The sequence below is a fragment of the Candida albicans genome, chromosome 1, assembly GCF_000182965.3.
Source record: "Candida albicans SC5314 chromosome 1, complete sequence".
NCBI classification, from domain to species: Eukaryota; Fungi; Ascomycota; class Pichiomycetes; order Serinales; family Debaryomycetaceae; genus Candida; species Candida albicans.
The window spans coordinates 1,730,614-1,749,846 of record NC_032089.1 but is presented as its reverse complement, the minus strand read 5'-3'; the positions used below and the strand labels follow the sequence as shown (position 1 = coordinate 1,749,846).

Here is a 19,233-nt window from a genome sequence, read left to right as displayed (position 1 = left end):
TAAAATAGTTGTAGTTACGATATTAATAATAGTACTAGTGAACAAAACCCCCGGAATAAAAAAATAAATTAACACACGTAAAAGCTTAAAACATCAAACACAAGTCCCCACCTTCTATCTCAATTCCTGAAACCGAACCCAGATAAAGCACAAACTAAATCGATACAATAAAAAAAAAATATTGGAAAACGAAAAACATATAAAAAAAAAAGCCGAATATTAAAAGTATTAAAAATATTAAAACGCATTAAACGATTTTGAAAACACAATGTAGTAACTTAATAAAACAAATTGGAAAAAAAAAAAATGAGAAGCTGAACATTGAAACGCAATTGCCTATTGATTTAAATTTAATGAATTCATATGATTGGCTAATGAGTTAAGTGATGAGCTATTCAATGCAGGCGAGTTGTTTGAAACATCTCTTAAAGTAGCAGGACCGGATACTTCATGATTGATACTAGGATATCCTAAGTTTGGTTGTCCGCTTGTTCTGTATAATCCTTCAGTATTATTCAATTGAAGTTTCAGTTGATGGGAAGAGCTACTTCCATTTAAATCATGTTGTTGCTGTTGCTGTTGTTGTTGCAATTGTTGTGAATACATCAAAATTTGATTTTGGTTTTGCTGATGCATACCATTAAGACCAAAATTGTTGCTAAGATTCTTGCTATTATTATTGTAATACTGATTCTTTGGGTTGTAGCCATTGTTGAACTTTGATGCCCCAGAAGCATTGTTGTTACGAGAATGTTGGTTGTAATGGTGCTGACCTTGGGGTTGTGACTGAGACTGTTGTTGCTGAAGGTTCAAAAATGCATTATTATTCAAGTTTAAAGGTTGACCACTGGCTGTTGCTGCAGCTATGGCAGCGGCCGTTGAATTCACCGAATGAATTGTATTATTTTGTTGATTGTTAATAGCAGGTTTGGCGACACCACATTTTAAACAACACAAATTTTTGGCGAAATTGTGATACATGCAATTTTCACATTTCCAGTCACCTGCTCTAAATGGAACACTATTGTTATAATGGGAACGACCATGTATGGTGTTACCATTGCTATTCCCATGATTGTTATTATTGTTGTTGTGGTGATGGTAGTTATTGTGATAATTATTACTATGATGATTGTTGTTGTTAAGATTAGTGTTGTTCAGTAAATTGGTCTCAGAATTGTTGAGGTGATTAGTGACATTACCTGTTGGACCCTTGATTGGATCGTTGTAAGAAGGAATACTAATATTGCCTGTTCCAATTTTCTCATTAGCTTGAGCAGGCTGTAAATTCATGCCACGGCGAGCTCCACTATTGTGGTTGTGGTTGTGGTTGCCGCTAACATTGCCATTACCGTTGGCATTGCCTGTATTACTGTTAAAAACATCCTGAAACGCCACTGCCGCAAAAGAGCACCTGAAACAGTGTGTTCTTCTCTGGAAATTTGAAAACCCACAAGATAAACAAGTCCAATCCCCGGGTCTAGGTCTATTCTTTGAGAGTGGGAACAGAGTCAACAACAATTTATCCATGGCCATATCAAACACTTTACTAGAAGACGCTTGAACTTCAATAGGACGATCATTCAACACTCTCCCATTCAAAGCTAAACAATCAACTGCTTCCTCATGAGTATTAAAGGCCACAAACCCTGAAATACCATATTTTCTCGCATTCTGATATCCTTTCCCGCCATTGCTATTGTTGTTGTTATTATTATTGTTATCATCTGCAGACTTAAAAGTCCAAAACCCACCTGGTCTTCCACCATACTGAGTGAACCATGATTCCAACTCTGATTGTGTGGTGTCGTTTGGCAAGTTGGAAAGATAGAGTACTTTTGATCTTTCTGATGTAAAAGCAGTGATATCTTGAGCCGAATCAAAAGGTCTTGTAAATACATTAGGGTGATTCTCAACAGGGATGGATTTTTTGATCAATTGTTTGGCAATTTTGGCGTGCAAATTTGCAATGACTTTACCATTTGGTTCTGTTTCACTGGAAAGGACGTCAATGGCTGTGACATTTGCAGTTGTCGTCGTCGTTGTTGCTGAAGCTTTTGATGGTGATGGTGTGGAAGAAAAGTTTGGCAAGTCGACATATTCAGATATATTCTCAACCTCAACTTCTAATGCAGTAATAATATTAGTTAAAGAAGTTGGGGGGTATGATAATGTTTCAGGGTGGCTAGATTGCCAATTTAAATATTCTCTTGGTAAATCAAAAATCCTTGGATGTTGTAGATACGAGGGTAAAACCACGGATTTGTCTCTAGCTTCACGAACCAACTGAACTCTCAATTTGGAAATGTCAAACATCACAATTGAAAACTCCTTTTTCTTGGAAATTATGTGTTCTTGTACGTATTGATCAAAGTTTGTGATGGCGTCTTTGAACGACCCAGCATTTTTGACATTGTCCCATGTTATTCTATGAATCTTCGAGCAGTAAGGTGTGATAGGTGTGTTGGTTGGACGAACCAAGTTTGATCCTTTGTATAAAGTTTCCAAAGTGACACTATCGACTGTTTCCCAAGCAAATTCAATTAACTCGGAAGAATCCTTAGTGACAAATGTCGGCGAGTCATCACAGGTAGTAGAAATATGAATAATAATATAAATATCACTCATAATTTATTGGCTAGAAATCAAAGAAAGAACAAACTAGTCAGTTGGTAAGCAAAACAGCAAGTAGGATACAAAATGAAATATAAAAAAAAGCCCCTCAAAGTATTCAAGTCCAGTTCAAAACTTATACAATCCACAATTTTCTCTTGCAAATCAAACTTAAATTCAATAGATTAATAATACAACTAAGAACAAGATTAAGGGATTTTGTGGGATGTAACTGGTGGTTGGATGTGGCTTCCCTGATAAAATACAAAAGAAAGTATGTATACTCGGTGATTCTTAAAGATTCAATTGAAATGAAACAAATTAAAACTAAAAAAAATGCCCTCTTGACGTTGCGTAACAGTAATGTTAAGTTTGATTCTCTTCTATTCCACTTAGAACTAATAAGTATTTAATTCTTGGATATGTATGGGGCAAATAATGTTGATTCTGTTTTTAGGTTCTTAAAAGAAGAAAGAAAATTTTTATTGTGTGGATTTCATCAATTTACACAGAGAAGCAGAAAAAAATTAACAACAACAACAACAACAACTGAAAAATTTTTTTATCTTTTTCTGGTGGTGGAAGTGGAGGTGGTTCACACAACAACAACAGAAATTGTTTCGAGAAAAAACAAAAAACGACACACACACACATGGCGATAAGTTTATTTAATGCGACACTTCCAACATGGTTGATGAATTACTATCCAGACACAGGTAAAAGGTTAAAAAAGAGCTTTGCACTAGTTATGTAACGAGTTTCTTTTTAAGGTGTCATGGGTTTAATTTCTGTATAGTTCGGAAGAATAAACTACTGGTTGGTCATGGTTAGTGTCTAATATTTACGACTAATTCTCGCACACTTGCCAACCCTCAAATGCAAAAAAAAAGGGTTCATTTAGAAACTCAAATTTATCCCCACTGACAATGTGATGTATGAGCAGTGACAACTAAGCGCATATAATAACTCCTGCAATTTCTTGCAAGCTTATCAGGGTTTTAATGACTTTCCTCTGAGATTGTTTTAGGATATAGGATCTATGGTGCAGCCGTCCGCTGCCAAACTGGAAACTAAGCCCAATTACTGTGAAGTTAGTATCTTTGCTATTTATACTGACTGTCTAAGATTTTCAAGTAGTTTTACTGATAGCAAAGTCGGTACCAAGAATTATGTCACGTGATCAAATGTAAACAATTCAACCCTAAATGAATCTTTATTAACAATTGAACTATTCCAGATTGTTTATAGAAATCCTAATATTACTCTTTTCTAGGTGATTTGGTTTGAAGAGTTTCTTGTTAATCAAAACTACTGCGTTAACTCTTTTCTGCATTCACTTATCAGTCAAATTTGCTTCTATTTATAAAAGTTATTGGAAACAAGGTTACAATTGGAACCAAATTGATCTAGGTACATCTTTAATTATAATTACATAGTTGTTACTGTAGTCTAAGAAAACTAATTATGGTGGCGTCCAGATCAGTTATAATATTACCTTAAAAATTCAACTAAAAAACTGTGAAAATAGAATTCTCTCACGTAAACCTCTACAAACGTAGATCATTACCCCAGAATATCTCAACAAGCAACTAACAAATAATTACTCGAGAAGTACTTCAATTATGTGTCATGGTTGTTGTTATTGTTGCTAATTAGCCTGCTTTATCTTATTTCTTGATTTGATTATTAGTCTTGGTGTCATCAACACTGCCTCTGGCATCTGATTAGATCAAAGTTACATTCACTGAGTCACGAAGAAAAAGATTCAAACATTGAGATTACAACCGTTTAATCATCAATGAATATTATGCTAAACCATTCTATCGCCAATGGTGAGATGTCATGAAAAAATCTGTTTTACAGCCAACTGTATTATGTAAGCAGTCCCAAGCCACGCTGATGGCTTGTAAAAATTATCATTTGAGGAAATTTTCCGATTTTATCTTGGCTTGGCTTAAGCTTGGCTTAAATCTGGCGCGCTGGTTTTTCTTTTTAAAGTTATAAAGTTCCAATTATTAGCGAAGTCAATTGCACTTTACTACCCGAGATTCCGAGATTTATTGTATTGTTAATTGCGGAACTGTCTAATAAAAGAGACTGCCCACGCAAAGAAAATTCATACCTTAATAGCAAGTTCAGATTTAGAGAGCGGTATTATTGTTATGATGTGAGCTGGTGGGTATTGTCGTGAAAAGCTTGTAATTGCTCGTCTCCCCCTAATATTTGCTACAAGTTCAAACTGGTACAAAAGCTAATGAAACAGCAACTAAAGCAATTCTCCTCGAGGATAACAATCAAAGATGAGAAGTAGTGCAATGAGGACAAAGAATTAGACATCAACTGAGACTATGACATAACATGACTATAAGCTCTCTTTTTAGTTAAATAAGGGTTGTCTTTATTATACAAAATATGTTATTACATGCTATTAGATGTTTCATAACGATGTACAAAGCATAATATCAAAATGGACAAAACAGCGCGATATTAGTACAGAAAAAAAATGCAAAAGAGAAAACCAAAGCGAAATAAAAAGAGATCATGTTCTAGATTTGCAAATCCATGCATACACTATGTTTAATAATTATCCGTAGTATAAAGCATTACTTACATTGATAATTATGAAGGCTTGCATAAATTCCCTCAACTAATGGATGTAGTTCCTGTTGTTGTTTACTGTACTTCAACATCAAACGGAAGAATGATTCTAAGAAATGCCTTTTCGAGTTTGCAGAATTATAATCAATCGATAGAAGAAAAAAAAATACTTCTATGACACACATACATTGCATATAGGCAGTACATATATTACAATACAAACTGTTATGGGAGAAGAAATTACGTCATAAAGAGCAAATAAAAAAATATTTGAGTAGAAAAATCTAGTTTCAACATCAAACTTATTTTAGCAATTAAGATAATTAGAACAAAAACGGCTTTTTCTTTGTATTTTCTATTTTTCAGGGAGCAAGAATTCCGGAACAACAGGCTCGTCCTACTCATAATAATACTAGCCTATTTGTTATTGTAGACAGATTAGTACATAAATAATTATAGCCCTTTATAATAATGGTGGCGTTGCTATGAGTACAGATTATTATTATTTTTATCTTTTGACATGATATGTAAGCAAGCAACAACATGTCATTAATATGAAAATATTGTTAATATTATCATTGTATTGATTGTTAGATCACTCTTCTTGTAACAACAGAGGCTCGGAGAATCTGAAAAGAAAAAGGTAACGAGATACTACTGATGGTGATTACCTAAGCACAAATAAAGTCATGTACATATATTTGATTCGAGTTCGCTAACAATTATTATTACAACTTGATTAGATATAATGCCGTTCAAATTCCCGTCTCATACGTTTTAAACCCAATGACGTCTGTTTTAATACGAGATACTTTTAATTAACTAGACTAGATATTGAGTAAGGAACCTGGAACAAATTTAGATTAATTGTTGGGTTTGAAATGTCAGTTATTTGGTGGTCAATTGATCTGGAACAAGCTGGGTCCAGACCATAGCAAAATAGCTTTTGGTAAGGTTGGCAGTTTAATTGGAAACGTTTATAGTCAGTATTGTTAATTTTCCCATTCTATTTCTTTTTTCTTACTAAATATAACCTTAATTGACAATAATGATGATGATGATTTAAAGTTGATAACTTAATCTGGAGACAATAGAAAGCAGCAATTAAGGAAAGAAAAACCAAAAGGGAATAAATAAAATATCGCTTGCTCTGGTTATTGTTATTGTTGTTGTTGTCTAGTCTAAATTTTTTTTTTAATTCATTAAGCATAATGATGCTAGATTTTTAGATCATTTAAAAACAAAAAAAAATTGGTTTTAAAAGCCATCATAGAATAATAATAAAGCATGATATACTTAATAATAATATTAATATTTACAAAACTACGAAGGGGGTTTTGAGATTTTTCTTTTTTAATATTTTTTATTTTTTTTTTTTGCTTTCCGTTTTTTCTGGTTTTGTGATCATCAAATAATTTGCATAAATATCAATCGTAATTTCCCTTTTTCATTCATTGTCAAAAATTCTAATTCTAATTTATATATATATTATTATATATTATATATATCTTGCTGATTTCTTGCATTCATACAAACACAACTCCTGCTATTATTGTTAATTATTAATTAAATTGTCAATGTTTCAACTACTAGATTATTTGTTTACCACCGTGACATTTATATGTCCTGGTATTCTAACCATTAAAGCTTTAGATAAATCAGTTCAATTCAACTATTCCAGTTATCAATTCCTATTGAATTATTGGCTATATTTTATAATATTGCAGTATATACAACAACTATTTACATATAATTCCATTACTTTATCAATTATCAATTATTCAATATTTGCCATTAAATGTTGGTTATTTTATGGTAAGAATAACAATTTAAAATTAATCAACAAGATTTTGATTGATAAATCTATAACTAGTCGAAATTTAAATACTATTGAGACAAAATTTATAAATCCATTGCTAAATAGAATTAATCCAGAATTTGTTGAATTGAATTTCCAGGTTTATCAATTAGGAACAACTTATTTAAAACCAGTGCCCACAAGTCAAGAAGTCAACATTGTTAATTTCATAAGGGGTATTTTTGATGGCATTACTGCTATTGTTGCCGCTTTTTCTGATGCTGTTGTAACTGTTGGTACCGGTAATGGAGGTGTTAGTGGTGGTAGTGCTACTAAAAGAAGAGTTAAAGGCTCTTCATCCAGTACAGCCACGACAAACAATAGCAAATCTTCTCCATCATCATCGTCCTCAATACTAAGAAAGCTTAGAAAACTGCGTCAAAGTTCTTCAAATCAAACTGCTAATGGCACTGTTTCGCCTGACACTCGTTCAAGAAGTTCATCGATTGGTAATAATATGAAAAAGATATCCAATTACATGGTTACTCCCAATTCTGTCAGTTCTTCAAATCAATCGGTATACTCATCAACAAGCTCAATATCGAGTAGTAATCGATCAAATCGTTCTTATCCAACATCACCAGTAATTTCACCTGCTACTTCACCACCACAACCTCCTTCCAAACCATATAATAGAAATGTATCTTCACCTCCACCATATGATGAAATTATAAATATTCCTGAAGTCAGTTTAACACCACCATCTCAAACTAATTATCCTACTACAACCACCATTAATGGTGGTGGTAATAGTAGTAATACTAGCAGGAGGGTGTCTCGATCTTCAGCAGGAAGTTTTGATTTGGATTCTACAATTATGGCATTTAGACAGCAACAACAACAACAAAGATCACTATCACCCACTTCCTCTTCTGATGGAATGAGACGTTCAACTAATTCAATGGCAACATTACAAGAACTGTTAACTGTTAGACGAAGTAACAATAATGATAGTGCTCACAGTAATGAATTACCCCCTGCACCTACCCCTGCAATGATAAGTAATTCAAGATGAATGTAAACATATAATTGATACACATATAAATTATTCATACATGCATATATAATTTTTTTTTTTTTTTCATTAAATTGTCAAAACAACAGTGTAGTTTCTTTACCCTCCCCCTCTTTCTTAAAGGTTACACAGCCTGCCCATTGTAAGTTGTACGTTTTTGAAACTTAGTTTTAGGTAATAAGAAAACAAATTAGATGGATGACTACTTTTCAAAGATTAGTCATCCATGATGAGGGTTGTTTTTGTTTTTTGTTTGCCTTCGTAAAATTGCTGTTGATTAAGAGACGGAAATTATCACACAGTATAAATCAATAGTCGCTCCAATAACAACAAACGGTGTTTACATTCGATTAAGTAACTGAAAAATATGTTTATTCCGAGACATCCTTATATCTGTTGTTGAATCAAAACTAAGAGGAGAGCATCAGTTTTTTTTTCTGTATTTTGGAATCTTAACCAAAAAAATACTTGCTCCATGTTAGAAACGTTTTTAATTCAGGGGGGAGATACCTTTCTATGTGTAGCAACAAACCAAATCTACTCACTCCCGGAGATTTCAAAACTCAAAATTCAACATCTCAGCCGTAATTGTCCATGTCATTGATAAACTCTAAAATGTGTATATTAAATGATTTCCCTCCGAAACATCCTTTAGGTTATTGTTAACCTTCCCCTTGTCTATAATTTAGTACTAATTGTTTTTCCTTGAAAATCCCCTTATGCGGCTCTACCAAATCTAAAGTCTCGAATCCCCTTTTATTCTAGACACATATTGAATGTGAACTTAATAACTAAAACATTTAAAGTGGAGATTTACAGACAAAATTATTATAACACTGAAACTTTAAGGATAACGGCATCAACTATTATCCAAGAAATTACAGAAAAATGAAGCTACACATTTCTTCTTTAAATGATCTAACATAGGATCCAGTGATTCCGACCAACACATTTTGATGTGTTAATTAACTATTGAGTGTATACACATCAAAGTGTGTCCATTCTCCACGAGATATCTACTCCTTTATCACCACGTGGGCGAACAAGTATCAATTAATCAATAAGTTTTACCGATAATTAAAATTCAAACATGAAGTTCGTTTTACAACCAAGAATTTGTTATATGTGGGAATATGTAATCACTAGAAACTTAACAGCCCCAAGTTCATTTTAAATACATACTTCTTCTAGAATCTGTTTATTATTCTGCTCTATCAAGTTCCGAGGATATATCGATAGAATGAAGATATTATTTTACAACTATCAAATGAAAATCATTGCAATTGTTGTTACTTTTTGAACGGCAATTCGTTGTTCTTCTACTATTGATTTGGATGACGTCACATACGATAGAAAAAAAAATATTGTTAGTCCGATTATTTTTTTGTTTCAAGAGAAGTTCCTGATTTACCATGCATACATATCAGGCGAGGATTATACATATAAATTAATAAAGAGGCGGATATGTACATAACCCTCAAAGACAAGACCAGTTCAAGATTTCTTTCCCAAAGAAATAAACTCGATTTAATTGGATGAGTCAATGATTTCCCATAATACATAATTCTTTTATTATGATTTGGAAAATGTAACACTAATTATTCATACTTGGTAGTGGTGGTGGTGGAAATGGAAAAGCTTAAATAGGAGAACAAGACGACAAGAATTGTGTCGTATTACAAGGAACTGGAAAGAAGATTGTATAATAGATTAAGATATTACGTAAAAAAGTAACATACCTAAATTGCACCATAAAAATTATTGTTCTATTATGAATAAGAACTCTTTTTTTTGAATTAAAGTTCATATCAAGATTTCAATCTCCTTCAATTGCTTCTGTAACTTGTTGCTTTTACTCTCATGTTAATAAAGTTGGTGGGGATTATTATTCATTTGGGCCTCTGTGTCTTTTTCAATTTCAACCACAACAAACAATGATCTACTCCTCTTTTTCTTCCCAACAAAATAAAATACAACATCTATCGATGGATCCAAAAAAAAAAGTTAAACACATATACAATTCAGAAAGGCGCCTTTAGATCTGTTGACTTGATATGAATAATAATATTCCTTGTCACGACTACAATTATGATTATTTTGCTATCACATTTTCTTATCTCTCGCTATGACATCACCATATATTTTTATATGTTAATTATTAAGAAAGTATTGCAAAATATAGAGGTTAGTCGTAGTAACATTTGGTGGTGACAAACCAGGAGAGGGGAGAGTGAGAGGAGGGGGGGTGAATTGAGGCAAATTCTTCATTTCGGCGACATGATTTTCACATATATAACAGAGAAATAGACTAAAGTCTTTGTCAATTGTTCAAATATTAATGCATACTAATCATAAAACAGAGTCAATTGTAAACCCCTCTCCCTCGAAAAAACTATTTACGCATTATTTTTAGCAAATGATAAAGGATCGTCTATAGGTGAATGCTCATATTGTATTGTGTGGACAGTGTTCTAATCAAAGACAAGGTGTGTTTAAATTCAGGTTTTGACGAACTGTGTGAGATGACGACAAATATGTGTACATTTGTGTGAGTAAATTAACTGAAAAACAATTAACTTGACGAAATGGGTAGAGAGTAGCCGCTTCTTTTTACTACACGAATATATCAAGATTTTGGTTTGTAGCCAAGTGGTTGTCCTCGTAGTTGTCGTTGTTGTATTGTGGCACTATCAATAATATTAGTGACATTAATAATCACCCACGGCTTTGTTTAGTTTAGTTTAGTCTAGTTTTTTTTAAAGTTGTTAAGTTTTACTTTTTGCATTCAAGTCAAGTCAAGTCAAATACAAAGGTTATTTTTATTTTCTCATTCTGTATGTGTTTCTCACATTTTTGTATTAACCTCATCTATATTTAAGTTATTATTTTCAAGGAAGAAATGAATCAAGATGATGATGATGATTATGCAGTAATTTAATTAAAAATACTTCAAACCATAAGCTAAAAAAGCTAGCCGTCGGAAATAAAACATTGTTAATTTGATAAACAAATCTGGTAAAGTGTATTCTTTTGTACTCATTGAAAATGTGAAAGTTAAAATAGTCGTCATTTTTATGATGATCAATATTGTAGGTTTTTTTTTCTTTTAGTTATCGGTAACAAAATATAAATCACTGTTTATATGTATGTGTATATATAGAACAAGAGTGACCAATTTTAAATGTGCGCAAATTTAGGTGTCATTATTGAAACATTAAAGCCATATCAAGAGATAAAGAAGAATTAATTTACTAACCTCTTAAACACCATGAAAGTTTAAATTTCAAATTAAAATTCCTTTCATATATAAAATACTGAAATTTTAACCCCAAGGCTTTTTCTCTTTTCTTTATTTTTTGGCAATTTCAATCATTGGCTTGTTCATCTGTATTTGTTGTTATAAATATCTTTTTCCCCAAATACATACAATCATTATCAACAACAACATTCTTCTTTATCTTTGATTTGTCTACATTCCCTTCCTTTTCTTTTCGATATTTCCACAATTTATAAGAATCATTCAATCCCTATTATTATTATTTTCTTTTGTTGAATCTTATCAAATACCAGCACACATACACACATACACTCACACATAACCCAAACTAAACTAAATTAAAGAACGAAAGGTAAAAAGTACTCACAACAAAAACGACAGCAGAAAAAAAAATTCCAAAGTTTTAGTCACTTTTTTTTTCTATACTGCACTCCACATACATTTTTTTTTCCCTGCAAGTGATAAACCAACTTACAGCAACACACAAATATATATATATTAGTTACTATTTCCCTCCTATCTTATCACCAACTGAATAGCAACCACTCAACGTTAGCTATACATATCTCATCCACTTCAAGATCTATTGTTACTTGTTTACTATAGTCAACAAATCTTGCCGCCCCCTACCACTTATATCACAAGATTCTTTTAGTTTTCTTTTCTTTTTTTTTTTTTCTTTTGAGAGAAATTGAAAACTGTGTGTTTATGCCATATGATGTCAGCCAAAACTGATATCCCAAATACCTCATCAACATCGCCATCTCCATCACCAACAACTGCAAATTCTACAGTAACTACAGTCACAACTTCATCACCTATTTCTGAATCCAAACCTAGACGATTACCTACTTCTGAAACTTATCACTATAACGTCCAACACCACCTACAACATTACGAAAACAACAATAGGTTCTCAACGCGACAAAATTTACAACAATTAAAAGAACAGGCGACATCACAGAACAACAACAACAATAATAATAATACTAGTACATCCACTCCTATGTCTTATAATTCAACACCTTCAACAACAATAACTAAAACAAACCTAGACCCAGTGAGTTCATTCCCACTTTCTGTACCAACAACACCAACCACACTAACAACTAATACAACCACTATAATAAATGATAACACTAAAGGCAAAGACAAAGACAAAGATAACCACAACATTGACAAAGAAGAAGATGATATTCAGCAAAAACTATTATTAAAGGAACAATCTTTGAATGATATCAAACTTCAATGTTCACGTTTAATCTATGAACTAGAAGGGAACAATGAACCAGAATTAATCATCAAGAAATACATTCAAGATTTGAATAAATACAATGAATTAAAAGATTTGGCATTACAATTGATCACCTTGATTGCAGACCAACGTAAAGTGAAAACTTCGGATATTCTACAAGAAATGAATATTGAAATAAATAATAATGAATAAGATCTGGGATCTGAGTCTGAGAGAATATAATGGAAAAAAAGAGGTAAAGGAATACAAACAAATGTCCTTCCAGTAGTGATATACTTGTGAAATGTTTTTTCTAGAACAGCGACTGAGATTCAAGTGGATTGGAATTTTGCATTGTGGGTCGTATAATGAATTTTTAACGTGATTGTAATTGAGGTTTTTTTTTTCTTACTTGTTCATCTGATAAACAAGAATACAGAAGATTTATTGTTATTCGTGATGGATTAGTGTGCTTTTGGTATATTTATCATAATTAGTGAATTCGTGTAATTCTGGATATACTTGGTTTGACCACTTTAGTGTTTCTAAAACCTCGATGTTTTGTTTAACACGAGACAACAATGAAAAGTTGTTAGATAAATATTAGTTCCATAACGGGTATGGAATGGAATGGTGTATTACTAGAAAGTCATATATATAGATATGTATGTAGCTATTTATTTATGTGTATAGGCGAGTATTAAATTTTATGGGAGTTAATTTAGAAGATAGAGTAGTGATTGAGAGTTTTGCAACCAACTCTGGTTGGTAAGACAGCACGTCTCTTTCAAATACGAAAGAAGAATAATACATAGAGATTGGTCTTGACTTGATTTAGTCTAATTCAGCAAGAGGTCGGAAACTGTGTTAATCTCAAAAGGTAGTACAACTTTTAACTAAAGTAAATTTCCTTAGTCCCTTTCTTGATATTTACACTATTTAAAAAGAGTTTATACTACTGGAAAACACACCTCAACTTTAGGTTTTTCGTGGTTCCCGTTATMATATAATTCATTGACTGCTGGCTAGATTTACCAAAATCTCATGCTTATTAGACAGCCAAATCACGTGATCAACTATATATTGTGGGTTAATAACATTACTTAGCTTATCAATAACAACAACTAGCACAACACATAATTAAATATAAAGACAATTATTATTTATTTACAACACTAACAAATTATAATAAATTATATAACATTAAAGAGAATAAGAAATAATAATGGACTGAATAGAATTGATGAGATAAAGAGAAATACGCACCAGAAATATTCTCGATCGCATTTTCATTCTCACCCCCCGCCCCTCCTTTCCTTTCAAAACCAATTTTCTTTTTGGTGTTGTAAAAACTACAACTTTACTAATCTTTAATCTTCTTTTCACCACATTTTATTCAACACCACCACCACCACTTGAGAATAAAAGAGGATCCTTACTATAAATAACAACACCTTACATCACTAATATAATAAGGGATAATCTAGAAAAAATCATTAACACACATACTCATATGATTATCAAATTTGATTTACAATCATACGAAAAAATATAACTCAAATCACCTGACCAGAAATCTAAAACAAAGAGAGTGTGAGAGAGAAAAAAAGTGTGAACAAAAAACTATAGGGAGGAGTTAATTGAAATTTAAGGAAGCCAAAATAGAAAGAACAAAGAAGAAAGAAAAAATTTTTCTTTTTCCACACTATTAAATAAAAGCAAACTAAAATTAAACATAAGTGGGAGAGAGATCAAATACTATTAAAACCCAAACTTTACTTTTTTTTTTAAGAATTATAACTCCCCAAGGACAAAGACTAAGTAAGAAAGAAAGAAGGACAAAAAAAAATTAGTAGTAATTCTTTCATTTCGTTTGAGTCTTTTTTTTTTAATATTTTCTTTAAGGAATCACTTTTTCATATTATCATATTATCATATTCAATTCATTAGTCTGTTAATTCAGAACTTTCTTTTTCACCCTAAAAACAATGCATTTATTCTATTTCATTTCATATATAATATCAATACTTCTAGTGTCGATTATTGCTTCGCCCCGACTAGAGCGGATCACCACCAAATATTTATCACCTCAGCAACAGCAACAACAACAACGACGGGATCAAGCATATAATCCTGCTACACCTACTAACAATATATATACATCTGCATCACTACAACCTCTAGCTGAACGATCGTTAGACGATTGGGATTTAAATAATATAATATTACTCAGTGATATTAATGGCTCATTACATTGTGTTAATCGTGATGATGGTAATTTAATTTGGTCGCTACCTATAGATGAACCGCTCGTCAAAATTCAATCCAACATCAAAGACAAATCAGCAGCACATAATATTCTTTGGTTTGTTGAACCATATCAGGATGGTACCCTATATTATTTCACTCCTAAATTTGGTTTAAATAAATTGCCCACCAGTATCAAAGATTTAGTTATGGAATCACCTTTCACATTGAGTGGTGACGATAAAATATACACTGGTACTAGAAAAACATCATTATACAATATCAACATTCACACGGGTGAAATAAAGTCTTCCTTTGGTAATACTGATGAATGCCCAATACCGAGATCGACGTTACCTCCAGAAACTGCGTTCAATGCTGATGATACAATAATGATTGGTAAGACAACTTATGAATTGTCGATCCATTCCAAATCTAATAGTGATGTTATGTGGAATGTCACTTATTCACAATGGGTGCCTAACAATATCGATAACGATTTGATTTTACAAAACCAACAATCATTAGACAAGATATATTTCACACCATTCCATGATCGTTCGTTATTGGCTATAAATAAAGACATTGGTACTCCTATATGGATAAGCAAATTACCAGGGTTACCCGTCAGTATTTTTGATGTTTTCAGCAATAGTGCTAAAACAAATGATTATTTGTTATTGCCCCATCCTTTGAAAGTGTTGAATGATTTGCAATCGAATGATATTAACCACCAAAGTATGGTGTTTGTGAATAAAACCCTGAGTACCAGTTCAAATAGTCAAGATCATCTCAATGATCAATGGGTGGCTATGAGTTTCAGAAACTACCCAACATTAATCAAAAGTGCGCCCATTTCAAAATATCAAGAAGTTTTAAATAAATATTATGCTGGCATAAATACTAATACTAATAATAATAATGACAAAGAATTTACAGTTGATTACATTGAGAATTTCCAGATTGTTAATAATTCAAATGAAAATATTGAGAATTTAATTTCTGGTATTCATCGAGTGTTTGAATTATCACCGGAAAACTCGTATCAACCATTTGAAAGATTCCATTCTCCTTTAGATGATATTAAAAGAATTGGGGATGGATCCGGTAATGATGACAAAGACGAACAATCATCAGCAGAAAGAACGAAAAACAATGGCGGAGCTCCTGATATAATAGGAGGATTAAAATTCCCATCAAGATTATCAACTTTGACATCAGAAATTCTATTAATTGAACCTTCAAAGGACAATCAATTAGACCAACAACTGGGCAATCTGCATCATAATCAAGATACACTGAAGCTTGATAATTCTAATGTTACTAGTTCAGGAATTATGAGAAGAATCATTGAGGACATCGCAGTATTGATGGTTTTATTTGTGTTATTAATGACTTTTGGTAAATCAAACAATATGGTGAAAAAAATATTTGGACAATTTACAAAACAACAACATGAATTAGATGAAGAAAAACAACTGCAACAAGAGAAAGAAATAGTTGTTGAAGCGCCTGTGTCATTGGTGTCTGATCAGACAACCTTGAATATAGACAGCAAGCCAGTTGACAAGATTGAAGAAATTAACGAAAAAATAACTGATGTCATTGAAGTTAAACAAGATGACGATAATGATACTTTAGTTGTTGATACGAAAACCAAGTCGCTGTCTCCGGAAACTGATACTGAAACTGAAACTAACACCAAAAACACGAAAAAGTCGAAAAAAGTTGTAATTGTTGAACCAGAAACTGACCTTGAGTCTGAACCAGACCAACAAACTGAAACTGATACCGCTACCATCACTGAAATTAATGAAGAGACAACACCAAAGAAGAAACGGAAAAGAGGTAGTCGTGGAGGAAGACGAGGTGGGGCACGTAAGAATAATAAACAGAAAACTAATGGAGATGAGGATCAAGAAGATCAACAGCAGAATGACGAATCAGTTGTTGACGAAGAGATTATCCCTACTAAGAGTTTAATCCCACCTAGTTCATTACCTGCTATTAAATCGAGAAAGAAACTTCAAATTGAGAATAATCTTGTTATATCTGATAAAATTCTTGGTTATGGTTCACATGGTACAGTTGTTTTCCAAGGTACATTTGAGAATCGACCAGTAGCAGTTAAAAGAATGTTACTTGATTTTTATGATATCGCCAATCATGAAGTTCGATTATTACAAGAATCAGATGATCATCCTAATGTTGTTCGTTATTTTTGTTCACAAAGTTCTGAATCAGAGAAGTTTTTATACATTGCATTAGAATTGTGTCTTTGTACATTAGAAGACATTATAGAAAAGCCTCAAAATATGCCTAATTTATGTATCCCCAAAAGGAATGATATTTTATATCAATTGACAAGTGGATTACATTATTTGCATTCATTAAAAATTGTGCATCGTGATATTAAGCCACAAAATATTTTGGTGGCCAATATCAAAAAGAATGGTAAACGGAAAAATCAAATTACTGAGATTGATGAAACTTGTGAGAATAATGTTCGTTTATTGATATCGGATTTTGGGTTATGTAAGAAATTAGAAAATGATCAATCTTCATTTAGAGCAACTACACAAAATGCTGCTCTGGGGACATCAGGTTGGAGAGCACCAGAATTATTATTAAACCATGATTTATGGGAAATATCTGCTGATTCAATATCATCAATCCATTCAAATAGTAATAGCAATGGCAATGGCAATGGCAATGGTGCTACCAATGGTAGTGTATCTAATTCTGCCACATCTGGTAAACGATTGACTAAAGCTATCGATATATTTTCTTTGGGATGTGTATTTTATTATATTTTAACTGGTGGTTATCATCCATTTGGTGATAGATATTTACGTGAAGGTAATATTATCAAGGGAGAATATGATTTATCATTATTAATGGAGAAATGTCCTAATGATCGATATGAATCAATTGATTTGATTTCGAAAATTATTAGTCATGATCCTAGTCAACGTCCTAATACGGGGAAAATTTTAAAGCATCCATTATTTTGGTCATTTTCGAAAAGATTAGAATTTTTATTAAAAGTTAGTGATCGATTTGAAATTGAGAAAAGAGATCCACCAAGTCCATTATTATTAAAATTGGAAGAACATGCTAAAGCGGTTCATAATGGTAATTGGCATAAATTATTAAATGATGATGAATTTATGGATAATTTAGGGAAATATCGGAAATATAGTCCGGAAAAATTGATGGATTTATTACGAGCCATGAGAAATAAATATCATCATTATAACGATATGCCAGAAAGTTTACAATTGAAAATGGCACCATTACCTGATGGGTTTTATAAATATTTTAATGATAAATTTCCTAAATTATTAATGGAAATATATTATGTTGTTGAAGAAAATTTCAGAAATGAACATGTTTTCAAAGAATATTATTAGTGATATAGGCGGGTTGTTTCAATTCATTTCAATTCAAGTTTAAAATTAAGTTTTTTTTTTTCAACATATTTTATGGGGAAGGGAGGAATTGGTAAGGAGTTGGGGTTGATTTCATAATAATCATTTATTACACTTAGTTTACTTTTAGATATAAATTTAAATTTAAATACACATACACATAGTTATACCTATTAGATTTATACTATTTATTCTTATTCTTTGTAGATGATTTTTTATTTGATTTTGGTTTAGTTATTTTAGATTCCTTGACGTTTAGTTTCAGTTTCAGTTTCAGATTAGATTTACTACCAGTACTATTTGGTTTTTTATTTTTAGATTTTTTCAAATCATTCTTGTTACCATCATCCTTCTTTTCATCTGCATTATCATGATCATCAAATTTTATATGTTTCCCTTGGAAATTTTGTTTACTTATAGCAGAAGTGCCCATTGATTTAACATCAACACTCAGTCCAACATCTCTTACACCTAAAGTTCTTGATAAATATTCTTTCAGTTTCTTTAATTTTTCCTTTTCTTCTTCCTCTTCTTCTTGTTTATTGGTATCACCATTTATTTCATTTTTAATATTTTTCAATCGATTCATTGATGATTTGATTCTTGATAATTCCATTTTTATGGGATGAGAATCAGTATCAATTCCAAGTGATTTTAAATAACTGAATAATGTCGATATTAAAATATATGCAAAATTATTCAATATTTGAATTTGTTGTTCCTCGGATGTAGAAGTGGTAGAGGTGGTTGATGATGTTGTGTTGATATTTAGAATCATGTCGGATAATTGTTTGTTTTGTAATGGACTTAATGCAGATTCATAAGCTGATATTGATTGTGATAATGAGTTTATATATAATTTCAAATTCTCTATGTTCTCCATTTTTGGTGGTGATTTATTGTGGATTCAGGTTAGGGATTTGGGCTGGAATGTATTTTAATAGTTGTTCAACTGGCTAG

At 31.8% G+C, this 19,233-nt stretch overlaps 5 protein-coding genes across 5 annotated transcripts; 3 read left to right on the top strand and 2 right to left on the bottom strand. All coding sequences in view use genetic code 12, as the record gives it.

Annotated features, from left to right (window-relative positions):
- Positions 1 to 336: 336 nt before the first annotated feature.
- Positions 337 to 2,628, bottom strand: NRP1 (Nrp1p; the record flags this gene model as incomplete). The annotated part of the gene is made up of 1 exon (XM_712516.2): positions 337 to 2,628. The coding sequence occupies one exon, from the start codon at positions 2,626 to 2,628 to the stop codon at positions 337 to 339; it is 2,292 nt and encodes a 763-aa protein (XP_717609.1).
- A 4,160-nt stretch (positions 2,629 to 6,788) lies between these two features.
- On the top strand, positions 6,789 to 8,084 carry CAALFM_C107990CA (uncharacterized protein; the record flags this gene model as incomplete). Its single annotated transcript, XM_712515.2, has 1 exon — positions 6,789 to 8,084. One exon carries the CDS (start codon positions 6,789 to 6,791, stop codon positions 8,082 to 8,084), a length of 1,296 nt encoding a protein of 431 aa, XP_717608.2.
- Positions 8,085 to 12,076: 3,992 nt separating this feature from the next.
- CAALFM_C107980CA (uncharacterized protein) lies at positions 12,077 to 12,808 on the top strand (the record flags this gene model as incomplete). The annotated part of the gene is made up of 1 exon (XM_712514.2): positions 12,077 to 12,808. One exon carries the CDS (start codon positions 12,077 to 12,079, stop codon positions 12,806 to 12,808), a length of 732 nt encoding a protein of 243 aa, XP_717607.2.
- A 1,775-nt stretch (positions 12,809 to 14,583) lies between these two features.
- Positions 14,584 to 18,255, top strand: IRE1 (bifunctional endoribonuclease/protein kinase; the record flags this gene model as incomplete). The annotated part of the gene is made up of 1 exon (XM_712513.2): positions 14,584 to 18,255. One exon carries the CDS (start codon positions 14,584 to 14,586, stop codon positions 18,253 to 18,255), a length of 3,672 nt encoding a protein of 1,223 aa, XP_717606.2.
- A 202-nt stretch (positions 18,256 to 18,457) lies between these two features.
- Positions 18,458 to 19,156, bottom strand: CAALFM_C107960WA (uncharacterized protein; the record flags this gene model as incomplete). Its single annotated transcript, XM_712512.2, has 1 exon — positions 18,458 to 19,156. The coding sequence occupies one exon, from the start codon at positions 19,154 to 19,156 to the stop codon at positions 18,458 to 18,460; it is 699 nt and encodes a 232-aa protein (XP_717605.2).
- Positions 19,157 to 19,233: the final 77 nt, after the last annotated feature.